This window comes from Urtica dioica, chromosome 1, assembly GCF_054948205.1.
Source record: "Urtica dioica subsp. dioica isolate 48M chromosome 1, U.dioica_male_clone48M_v1_H2, whole genome shotgun sequence".
Classification (NCBI taxonomy): Eukaryota; Viridiplantae; Streptophyta; class Magnoliopsida; order Rosales; family Urticaceae; genus Urtica; species Urtica dioica.
In genome coordinates, this window is record NC_142756.1 from 5,358,835 (window position 1) to 5,371,815 (window position 12,981).

A 12,981-nucleotide genomic window follows, 5' to 3' on the forward strand; every position below is an offset into this window, starting at 1 on the left:
GTTCGAGTTTACAAATTAGTAGTAAACGAATTTATAGATATACGATATGTTCTTTTTATTATTTACTGAAAACTATAATGTCTTGATAATTGTTTCTGTAAATTCGGATCGTTAAAAGGACTATAGTTAAGCTATTTGTGAAAAACACCTACGTCATTAGTGAGTATAAAATTAGGTTATTGTGTTCGGTTTATTCATTTACACACTATGAACGAAACATAAGGTAATTTACATTGCTTGTCAATAATCTTGTATACAAACAGCATACACGTAGATTACGTATCTATAGCCAGCGAGACTAAAATATAACGTAAATCGTTTGAGATAGAGCTACGTAACTTTGAGCTATACTCATATAAGAATAAAATATTGTGAATAGACATAATGAATGAACATGAATTCACTTCAAAATTGAAGTAATTACAAAGATATCCCTAGTAGTAACATTAGGAGGGGCCAACTAAAAACAAAAATAAAAAGTAAAAATAACATAAAACAAAATAAGGGTAAAAATTAATATAAAATATTAAAAGGATCAATAATCAAATTTAAAACAAGTTTGTAGTATTTATTTAAAATAGATTCTGGAACCGTAGAAAACAAGTGTATTATTTTTATTACAAAATATAAATATATAAGAGCTGTTAGAATTAATAAAAAGAGATTCAAGAGATATTTCTTGTTTTATATGCAAAAGAATAATATGAAAGCGCTAAAGAGCGAAAAATTGAGAAGTTAGGGGACTTGGCCCCTGTTGGCAAGGCTGTGCCTCCGCCCCTGGGTCGAGCTAAGCTAACCGTTTTAACTGTAACTTGTCTCATTTAACTTATTTCTAAAAAAGTGTCTAGGTAAATCTTAGTTCCAAAGGATCGGCATTTCAGGTTGTACCTAGTGGTCGTACTAAGATTATATAAGAGAAAATAAAAGGGAAAGTGGGAAAAATGGGAAATAAATATAAAAAAAAAAACATTAGTTAGAGAAGGATGAATATATAGTAAGGTAATGTTGTCAGACCAATTAAGAGCAAAGATCGCCTTACCGTTACCGTATCGGGACCCCAATTTTGGGGGGATACAGCTTACCGAATAGGAAACCGAGGGGGATTCAGGAAAAAAAAAAGGAATCCGATACCGGTAGGAAACCGTTTACCGGAGAGGAACCCGACAAAAAATGTAGGAACCCGAGGGAGATTCAGACAAATATTTTACAATAATAAAAATAGTTTTCATAGTTCATACTTCAAACAAAGGTTCATACCAAACATAAACTGAGTTCTTAAACAAAAAATACCATAAGTAGAGTATAAAATTATTACAACACGTACGATAAAATACACTAATTATAAGTGGAGTGTCTCGGGGGTTGAAATCTACGTCGCCTAGATCTGCGGCGTGGTTGATCATCCACCATCATGTTATACTGGTACCACGTCATGGAACTAGAATATGTGTTGAACCACGTACGGAAGCGATAATTTAGGTCTCCTGACTAAGACTAATAGGACGCAAGTACGGAGGATAACCGTCCTCCCAACGTGTGAAAGAGGTTTGGCCGTACCCATTGTAGGACTCATGTGTGTCTTCCACTGCGATCACGGGTATTACGGGGACGGGGACAAGGATGGGGACGGGGACGTAAGTGTAGGATGAGTAAGACTGATTCTCGTAAGGGTCGTATGACGCCGTTAACTGTGGATAGCCAATCTCGGAGCCGTCGGGTGTAATAGAGAACCCTCAAAATTCTGAAGTCAATATATCTATTTCATTACTACCCGACATTGAGATCGCGTCGTTCATACCTCTTTGGTTTCCGCGTTGATTTCCTCCACTTTCCGGAGCAAAAAAGAACGGATTGAATGGCTCATCCCCGTGTTGAGACCTGCCGCCCTGATATTGAGACTCGCCGCCCTGGTATTGAGATCCTACGGCCCTGGATTGCTCCCCGCCCGTGTATTGAAACTCGTCGCCCCCGTGTGATGGTGACCCGCTACCCCCGTGTGACGAGCCGCCACCTGAATCATGACCACATGTATCAACTCCGACCTCTTCACTCAAAACTTGTTCGACGTTTATTCCTTCTGTCCGAGCATGAGATTCCGCCAAAGGATCAGGCAAGTTGCCAGCACCATCCATGTGGACCGGATCGATCCAACGGTAAAGCTCATCGTCACCATCATTATCTGCGCCTGACCTATCGAAAGCCCTTTCAATGATATCAAGAGGATCGAGAGGTTCCATTTCGTCCGCATACCTCGCTCTTTTGTCTCTCAAGCTCAACTTCATGTTGTAGCTTGCAAAGACAAGCTTGTCGAGCGTTGAGTGCGCCAAACGGTTCATTTGCTTTGTGTGAATCAAAGCAAATGTACTACAGTTCCTCTCACAAGCAGATGAGGACGCCGTTTGCGATACCATTCGCTTGCCAGCTTCTGCAGCGTAGGTGTATGATTCCCATATAGTTCCCACCACGTAGCTGCACTCAATACGAATGTAGTTAAGAAGTGAACAAAACTTTAATAACATCTTCATGAGATTGTACCTGCATTCACAGTCCCCCTCGTAGTTGCAATTTTCTGGGCGAAGTCACCTCGCATGTCTCGAAATGACAACAACTCACTTGCCAACATCGATGAATCTTCGTCGGGGTGTAGAGCGTCAAACACTTTGGTCACCGAGGCCATATGGGTACTCTCCTTACGGAATTCCCTGTTGTACGCAAGTTTGGATTAAGGAAAAAAACTGCACATAATTTAAAATAATGTTAGGGACATAATTGACTTATTATAATTTAAAAAAATAGACTACTTGCTTCATGTAACGGGTGGCCTAATTGGTTGTTCCACCTATTATCGATGATGTCTACGACCCAATGAAGCCCATGAAGTGATTCCAACCGCTTTCGCATCTCAGTGAAAACATAGTACAACAACCCCATGGTGGGATGCACCTCTGAGTCCACTAGTCGTAAACACGTGTACATGGGCTCGAATATGGCGCACACGTCATCGACACCTTGCCAAAAACGGCCTTGTAAAACATTTTCGGCAACTCATTTCCCTTCTCGTGAGGACGACAACTTCAAATCATCCCACCATTGAGACGTGAAGAAGTTCCTGAGAGGTGATCTTTTGGCTCGGAGACTTCTGAGAGCCAAGTAGTTGGTCGCGAATCTTGTCGCCCCGGGTCTCACAATTTCACCCGTACTAGTCTCTCGTAGCTTGGACAAAACAGAGCCATGGTTGTAGATTAATTTGGTCGTCTGTCGAGCGGCTTTCACCACATTGTCGATACTTGGCCTCTTCCCAATATCTTCGAACATAAGCTCTAGGCAATGTGCGGCGCAAGGGATCCAGTACAAGTTGTACTTCCTCATCAGCTTCTTTCCTGCAGACTTGTAGTTGGACCCGTTATCGGTGACGACCTGTACGACGTTCCCTGGTCCTACTTGATCAATCACCTCGGAGAGTATCCCGAATAGGTACTCCGCACTCTTGATCTTGTCGGACGCGTCAATTGACTTCAGAAAGACGGCGGACCCACCACAATAAACCATAATGTTTATTATGCTTAATCTGGTGGGTCCCGTCCATCCATCGGCCATGATAGTGCATCCGTACGTCTGCCACTTGACCTTTTGTTCTTCGACATACGCTCGCATGTCTCGTACCTCTTCGTCGAGTATCCACCCGTGAATATCTTTCGGGCTGGGCACCGGGACATTCGGTCCTACAGGTAAATAAGATCAATATATCAAAATCAAATACAAAAGATTGCAATTTATATTTGTAAAATCGATATAAAAAGTTTTTACTTACCGACTTCACCGGAAACATGAATCATGTTCAGGAAGTGATGGTCAAGTGTCTTGTTTGCGGCAACTTGCGAGTGAATGAAAAATCGGCCGATGGCTTTGGCCAACCTCTTCTTGATGTCGGGTTGCGCTTCATCAACCCTCATTTATCGCGCACTATCGCTCCGGTACAATGACGGTGCGATCGTTGCAGGAGTTCCGGAGGATCCACCGGGACCTTCACATTCTTTCCGCCATTGTTCGGCAGCTTGTGCCTCTCGTGACCTCTTCATTACGCGACGAAGTTCCTGCTCTTCGTCTACGTCTTCGTCAGAGTCCGACTCCCCCCTAGATTTTTTTCGGAGGTCTGCTCGTATCGACTCACCCAAACTCTGACGTTGCTTTTTCTTTTGAAAGTTCTTGTGGAGTAACGCTTGCATTTTCAATTTTACTTCAGGAGGAACTTTGTCGCAAAACTTAACGCTTCTTGACTTGTCCACGTTCGCAAGTGGTTCTTCACACGTGTGATTCCACCACCTCTAATGATGTGCCCGCAAAACTTGCATTTGTATGCACGTGCTCGTCCTTCGATGGGGTCGCAATACTTGTATGTCGGGTCAGACGTCATACCTCATCGTAATAATCATTTCAATTCAACATTTTAATCTCGGATAACCATCACAATAATCATCAAATTAATTGTAATCAACATTTTAATTCAACTTCATCATGACAATTCAACATGCAACACCATCATCATGACAATAATCAAATAATCTCGGAATTAATTAAAATTCTACAATAATCATCAATTCATAAGACAAAAATCAACATAACCATCACAATAATCATCAAATTAATTGTAATCAACACTTTTATTTCAAATTCATCATGACAATAATCAACTAATCTCGAAATTAATTAAAATTCAACAATATCATCACAATAATCATCAATTCATAAGTAAAAATTGAAAAAAATCCTAAAAATTGAACAACTCGGATGATACCTCTCGGGTTTCCCGGGATCTGGACAAATTTGGCTTCGGCTAGACGGGATCCGGCGGGACGAAGACCAGAACTGGAGTATTTCGCGGGATTTGGCCTGGATTTGAGCAAACGAAGACGCGATGAGACGGGATCCGGACGGGACGGGATGCGCTAATTTCTTCCTCGGGAGAATAGGGTTTCGCGAAATGAGTACCAACTCTTTTAAACACAAAACGGGACCCAGTCCGGGGGGATCCGGTCCGGTTCGACCGGGATTCGACCGGATTTGGTTCACGGGACCGCGGTTTCTGCAAAAACCGTCCCGGTCCCCTCCGGTTCAGGGGATCCCGACCGGAACCCCCGGGATGTCGAACCTTGATTAAGAGATAAGAATAAGATATTTTATGGTACAAAAATTCAAATTCTATTTTTAATTAAGCTGGCGTGAATACGTCCATATTACACATCTATGATGCCTTCACTAGTCCTTGCATGTTTAAAAAATACAATGTCGCTTATATTATTATCTCCCAATTCATTATTGATAATGAATAACTCCGATGTCATATTAATTGTACGGGTAAAATGGCATTGTAGCTAAAAAAAATTATTTATTTGTATGTCCTTTTCTTTCTTTCCTTCTTATATTGCTAGAATTCATCTTTCCCTTCTATTTTAACCATTTAGAGTACAATAATTTGAACGCATACCAAACTCTGAATAGCTGGTTATTATATTTGAATTACGTCTGTGTCTTTATGCATACGTTTTGTTTACACAAATGGTTGTGATACAAATTGGTCCCCTCGTATGGAAACTAATTAAGATATCACATATAATCTTGTATAAAAGCAACAATCAGAAGAGTAGTGAAATATCACAGAGAATATTAAGAAGAGACTAGAGATACATATATAGCTTTGAGAGATGGCAAGTACTGTTGAGCAAAGTTGCCGAAGAGATGAAGTGTTTCCCGTGAATGGCGGAGAGGACGAGAAGAGCTACGTGTGTAACTCTTCATTGCAGGTTATTAATTCCGTTTTTTTATAGCTAAATAGTCGATTGAAATTAAAGAATTCGCAAAATAATTTTTTACCCCATAATTAAAGTTCTTTATAAATGTGGCAAACCGATTACATACAGCAGTCAACTTTTTTTTTTAATTTTTTTTAATGAAAGTATCAATTTTATTTTTTTGAAAATTGACTATTTTGCAAAAAACTTTTTTTTTTCCAAATTACTAATTGATTAGTTTCAAATGACTATTTTGTATAATTTTTTCTTTTTATTTCTTATAAGTTGAGGATAAAAAAGGAAATGTAAGGAGATGGATGAAAAGGATCATCCACTAAAAATAACACTAGAGATGTTGATTCTATTATGGTTTTGAAAGGAAGACAATCACTATTGTGTTGAGCAGAAAGTGGGAGTGGATAGTGCAAATGCATTCATAAAAGAGGCGATTCTAGAGAAGCTTGAGATTGATGAAGTCATTGTCAACACTACTTCGGCATTCAACATCGTTGACATGGGTTGTGCCGTGGGAGCCAACACCCTCGCCGCCGTCCAAAACGTGATGGATTCCGTGAAGCTCAAACTCCACTCTGAGGGATTGCAGCACATCTACAGCGCCCTTGAATTCCATGTCTTTTTCAACGATCTCGTCTCTAGTGATTTCAACACTGTTTTCAGGTATGCATACACTTACTAAAGTATATGCAATTGGGTACACCATAACATATGTGTCTCACATGTATTTCATACATGAATGCGCTGACATAATGATGACTAGTAGCCCTCATATTTATATTTTGGGCTCTCTAGATATATAGTCATATGAAAACTCAATTTTTGCTATATAATCAACATTTGGTAAAATTTAAGTAAATAGTCACGAGATTTTACTAAAAAAAAAATCAGAAAAAAGACATTAATAGTTGTAAATAATCTTTAATAATTGTTAATAAACCATCAGACTCTAAGGGCATAAATGGAAACGCCAAAAAACGTGCAAACAATACCACATCACAATAATGACTATTTACATAAAATTTACAAAAGATTGGCTACTTAGCAAATCTCCAAATTTTGGTGTCTTAGTTACTTATAAATTTGTTATATTTTTCTATTTAATAATTTGACGAAGCTCCTTTATATTTGTACACACTAATCCACCTATGTAGGGTCTATATTTAAAACACAAGTCATGACAATTATTTATGCAGGTCCATCCCCATCGAGAAGCCTTACTACGTGGGAGGAGTTCCGGGATCTTTCTACGGGCGATTGTTCCCAAAGTCAACCCTCCACTTCGTCTACTTAGGCTACTCTCTCCATTGGCTCTCCAAAGTGCCTGAAGGAGTGGCTAATAACGCCTCTCCGGCCTTCAACAAAGGGAAGATCTATTGGACAAATTCTCCAAAGGAAGTCGCGGAAGCCTACAAAGCGCAGTTTGAGAGAGACATCGGCGCGTTTTTGAAGGCGAGGGCAATAGAGGTCGTCTCTGGCGGCCTCATTGCTTTTTCTATCGTCACCACTCCTCCCAATTCCAAGTGCATTACGCCCACTTTCTTTCAGCTCATGGCCGATGTCCTGTTGGAGATGGCTGCTATGGTACGTAATCTTTTTTTCCTTCACTAACAATAGCAAATATACATATAGCCCAAATTGTGAACCCCAAACTGGAAATAATTACACTAATCTTTTCTTTCTAAATTCGCGTATATTGCCAAAGGGATTAACAAGTGAAGAGAAAGTAGACTCCTTCAATTTGCCAGTATACCTTTCGACACCACCACAGCTAGAGGAAATCATAAAGAGAAACCCTGATTTTGTTCTGGAGAGAATGGAACCATTACATCGTTCAAGGGAGTTCCTCAACCATCCCGACTTTCCAAATCAGATCACAGTGCACTACCGAGCTGTTCTTGAGGGACTCTTTAGCAACCATTTTGGATCAGAGATCATCAATGATTTCTTTGATCGCTTCAAGAAGAAGGTTGAGGAGACCTCAGTGTTGGGTGACTTGAGCTACAAGCAAGTGATTGAGTCATTTGTTCTTCTGAAGCGTAAACCCTACTAGCCATATTCATAAAATGAAAAATAATAAACAAATATCATCGTAGTAATGATGCTCTGATCATCTGGATAATAAAGATATTGTCATGCAATTATGCATTAGACTATATCGCTTTTTAATATTATTGTGGGTTGTGTAAGAATATCTGTTGCATTATGATGTGTTGTAAATATGTTGTTTCCGTGTGATAAGCTTTTGTCGTTTGCTAATCTCGTTATCATAAAAAATCTTTAAAAAAATCAGAATAATTAATAATAAAGGTGATGACAAAGTTGACTACAAATTATTCGGAACCCAATAACTTCATAATTTTTTTGAGGTCTAGTTAAGGAGATATATTATGTCTAGGCTAGAGACAATAATCTCGATTTAGTGTTTGACTTGAATCGCCATTAGAATTGGTCGATTGACGAAATTGAGGTGGACATAGAATCGTTTCGAGAAGAAAACTTTCCAGGCCGAGAGATCAATTTGTAGAGAGAACTCGAATGCTTTTATAAGTTGAAGTTGAAATTCAGCGCATTGATGCGCGGAATAACATTTTGATAGGTCTGAAGTTGATTTGCAAGAGCTTGAAGATAAGGATCATAGACTGTTCGGTCACCTCATTATCTTTGTTTGTGACGTCATTGATTGAATCATACAATGATAAAAAAATAGTTCTGATACAAAAGATAAACATTTAAGACTAAAAGAGTAAGAGAAAGAGTCAAATATTGAAATGACTTATGTTGTTACTTGTGTTGCTAGCTTACTTTTTTACGGAAAGTTTGTCTCGGTAAGATGTCTTGCAACATGCTCAAGATATGTTGAGACATTTTGGCCGTTGTGTACAGAATCTGTATCTCTGGCAAATTTTTATTTCGCCAGAATGATACGCAAAAGATCTTCTACATATATTTTTTTTCGCGTGAATGAGTAAGGAAATCCTAATTCAACTTCCAGGGGCGTTCACCACTAAAATGAAAGGCTCTGCCCTTAGTGGTCTCTTGATGCATTTATGCACACAATTAGGAACTTAGACGTGCAATATCAGCGGACTGGGAAACTAGTTGTGTGGTGTGTGGGGTGTGACTCTCTAGACGTACGTTGCTCGTAATCCATAAAGCGTTATAGTGTTGTTTTGAGTTTTGTGATTGAAGATTACCATATACTTGGGGAGTGTTTGAGAGTGGAAGCGAGGGGAGCTCAAATTCATATGGAGTTTGAGTTGATATTCACGGGTAGTAAAAAGAAAAAGGGCTTTGAGGCGGAGATCTTTAATATAAGACTGTCGTATGCTATATTGATTACTTTTCAAATAGTGAATTTTTTTTTCTATTGGGCAAACTCCCCAAAAAATATGTGACATTGCACCGAACTGAGTTAACATTTTTTGTGTCATTTATTTTTGGGTTATATAGCTATATAGCCACACGGCTATAGAGATTTTGGATTTGGCCAACGCTTTGTTAATTTCCTGTTAATAGCCACAGCAATCTATTTACGGCCTAATAAAATACCAAAATGTCCCCACATAATTCCCGCCCATTTACACACCAAAAATTAAAAAAATTTAAATCAAATATACGGTCAATAATTTTTGGCACAAATCAATGCACAAATCAAGGGACCATCATTAACAAACGAAATTAAACATCACGCACCACAAAATCCATTCAAAACAAACGCACCACAAAATACACTGAGATGCACCCTCGCCGACAGGCTCACCACGAATCTTTTCTTCTTCTGTCATCTTCTTTCTTCTCCGGGGAGGCAACGAGAAGCAAGAAGATGACAGAAGAAGAAAATATTCGTTTAAAAGAGGAAAATATTCATTTGTCCACGCCGTGATGTCGGCCATGGTGTTCTCCGTCGTGGTCATGCTCGACGAGAGCGATGAAGAATTGGGATTAGAGGAATTCTTGTATTATGATGATCCTTCATTTTTTTTTTCTCTTCTTCTTCTTCTTATTTTTCATCGGAATTGCTGGTGGTTTTGAATGTATGAGATTTGTTTCAGTGATTGTGAATTTGTTGAGATTTTGGTTCTGGTGTTTCTTTTCCAGTATTGTAAATACGATGTTGATTAACAGTTATTTACAGTATATTCAGCGTAAAGCATTGTAAAAACAAAGATGATTTACAGTATATTCGTGTAAATACAAAACTGATTTACAATATATTCGTGAAAATACAAAGCATATTTACAGTATATTCGTGTAAATACAAAACTGATTTACAGTATATTCGTGTACATACAAAACATATTTACAGTATATTCATTGTAAATATAAAACATATTTACAGTATATTCGTGTAAATAAAACTGGAAAAAAATCTGTAAATATCAGTTTTTAAATCATCAGAGTATTCTAATATTTGAATTGGAATAGACGGTCAATTGAGATCAGGAATATCGTAATTGTAATATTTGAATTGTTTTCCATAATAAAGTCAATAAATGAGTAATATTTTGCAGATATTGTGTATATTCTATTCTGCCACAAATATAGAAACTAATTTTCTAAAACCAACCGCTAAATATTTCTAAAACACACGTCCAAAGTTTCAGGAGAATACAATAACTGCTTTCCAAATCAGTTTAATCCGAAATTAAAAAAAAACAACGTATTAAACATTAAAAGCCGATATTAATAGAGCCAAACACACGTCCAATATAACTGCTTTCCCATTCAGTTTATTTCAAAAAAAATTTAAAAAAAACTGCCTCTTATATAATGAAGGCCGAAATTAATAAGGGCAAATGAGTAAAAAAAATTCAGTTAATGCCATGCCACGTAAGCGTATTGGCTATTTACAAATAATTAACCAAATGTTGGCTAAAACGCAATTGTCAGCGTTTGTGAGGCTTATGTGACCAAACTTTTGTTTATTTTTATACACTACTTTATATTTTTCATCTATTACTTCAAAACATATTATCGCATATATTGCTCTACATTGTGTGCGGTATCTTGTCTCTAATTAAATAGAATTTCAACTTATAATTGACCAACTCACCGATTGGTTACTTATAATATGAATACAAATAGATACACTTATCACATTCGTCCATTTGTAACAAACTCAATCTAAAATGTACATGTAATACATAGTTACAACGTGAAGTCCACCATCCAAAAGACATGAATGCCCTTGCTATAACTATCACATACTATCACACAAACATAAAAGTAAGTTGGGCATATAGATCAACTAGCTCGACTTGAGAAAGGTCAAAATGACCATATAGTCATCCTCAATCTCAAAATCAAGTATTCAAAGCCACGGCCCTTGATGGACTTGGCCCCTCATTATCATATTAAAAAATTTGGCTACATAAGCCACCTAAACTATAGGAATTATAAATTAGCCAACCTTTGGTAAATACTTTGTAAATAGCCAACTTGCATATGTGGCAGCCTATTAACTACCTAAAATATATGTTTGACTGTGTTAAATAAATATTTTATTAATCTGTTAATAAGTTTACTTGGCTATTTACAAGAAATTAACTAAAAGTTGGCTATATCTCAATCCACTATATCCGTGTGGCTATATAGCTTAATAACCCTATCATATTTGGGAAATCCACTTATTAGACTAAAATGTACCTTATTAATTGCAACAAGGATATTTACACACAAGGAATGTTTCCTCCTACATCATTGTATTCTTGAGATCACACACAATTGAGAAACGGCAACTTCCCTCGTCCATTTCCTATAAAGGGCATCTAATATTATAGGTAAATGCAAATCCTAGCAACTTTAGTGTTAAATATTTTGGCTCTCTCTCTCATCAACTATTCTCTCTCGTCTCTATTGCCTTAAGGGATGCGTTGATCTTGTCAAAATAAGCAAGATTCGCTACTAACATGATTTTGTCTAAATCCCCAAACATTTAGTTTGTGACACTATCTCTCATGAGATCTGCTCCTCCTGCGTGAGGGCATAAGTTCAAATATATGATATATATAAATGAAAAATAATATAAAAAAATATGATTTTGTGCAAGTCTCCGGAATCAAAAGCTTCCCCAAGGAACCATGTGTTCTCTCTAATTAATATTAGATACACACACACACACACACACACACATATATATATATATAGACTATTTTTAAGGATTTATATAAAATTTAATGATACCACCAAAATCCATAATAAAAGTTACTCTAGTTTTCGTGAATTTCGAGGGTACCATGAATACAATTTAGTTCTATAAAAATCCAAAAAATTATATTAAAAAAAATTAATGTTCTTTGATGCTACTATCGCCAGAACATTGAATTCCGACAAACAGAAAATGAACAATATTTATATTTAGTTTTTTTTTTTTTTTTTACAGATTCCAATGGTCTATATTTTTTTATATGGTTTTCAAATCTTTTGATAAATTTTTATTCCGACTTTGATGGTCTTCCCTAGTTTTCTATATGGATTTCGATGGTCTTCTATAATTTTTAATGTCTTCTCCAAAACGCTACAATAGAAAGTGTTCGAAAAATAAATGGAACGTAATGCAGTAGGCGACGGTGTGAAACGAACTTCGCCGGTGTGTGTTTATATTCTTTTTATTTGAAACGATTGTGTTAATTATGTTTAGAGAAAAGAAGGGAAAGTAGGAACAATGGAAAATAAACAAAACAAATATTAGTTAGAGAGATATTTGTTTTTTCAATGGGTAAGGATGAACTTAGTAAATTAATGTACACAGATAATAATAAAGAAAAATAAATAAAGATATATTGCATTGTACAACTATTCAATTTATAATTTAAAATTAAGCTGGTGTACGTGAATATGTATCTGTAATATTACACATCTTTGGATGACAGATTATAAAATATTCGTCCGTAACAAGATCTGCTCTATGATGTCCTTAACAATGTTTAAAAAAAATGGCAAACTAGCAACGTAACCATTTTGAAACGTGGTTTTTAGTTTCTAGCCCATGTTTGATAAATTTTATAATCTAGTTATTTATTGAAATTTACAGCTATGAAATACCTAATATATACCCTTGTGTGATTTAAATTAGTTGAAAAAAAGTACCCAACGCTTGATTCAATAAGACTAAAATAAATTAAAATAAACTAAAAAACAGTAGCAAACGTTTGAGGAAATTTATACGCTTGGA

The 12,981-nt window shown here is 36.8% G+C and overlaps 2 protein-coding genes across 2 annotated transcripts; one reads left to right on the plus strand and one right to left on the minus strand.

Moving 5' to 3' along the window:
* Positions 1-3,045: 3,045 nt before the first annotated feature.
* Positions 3,046-3,953, minus strand: LOC149406696 (uncharacterized). Its single transcript, XM_089617388.1, has 2 exons — positions 3,812-3,953; positions 3,046-3,722 (listed from the first exon to the last, which is right to left on the minus strand). The coding sequence occupies exons 1-2, from the start codon at positions 3,951-3,953 to the stop codon at positions 3,046-3,048; spliced, it is 819 nt and encodes a 272-aa protein (XP_089473514.1).
* A 1,685-nt stretch (positions 3,954-5,638) lies between these two features.
* LOC149406697 (putative S-adenosylmethionine-dependent methyltransferase At5g37990) lies at positions 5,639-8,063 on the plus strand. The gene is made up of 4 exons (XM_089627270.1): positions 5,639-5,801; positions 6,196-6,467; positions 7,001-7,388; positions 7,510-8,063. The coding sequence occupies exons 1-4, from the start codon at positions 5,703-5,705 to the stop codon at positions 7,855-7,857; spliced, it is 1,107 nt and encodes a 368-aa protein (XP_089483396.1). The 5' UTR covers positions 5,639-5,702; the 3' UTR covers positions 7,858-8,063.
* Positions 8,064-12,981: the final 4,918 nt, after the last annotated feature.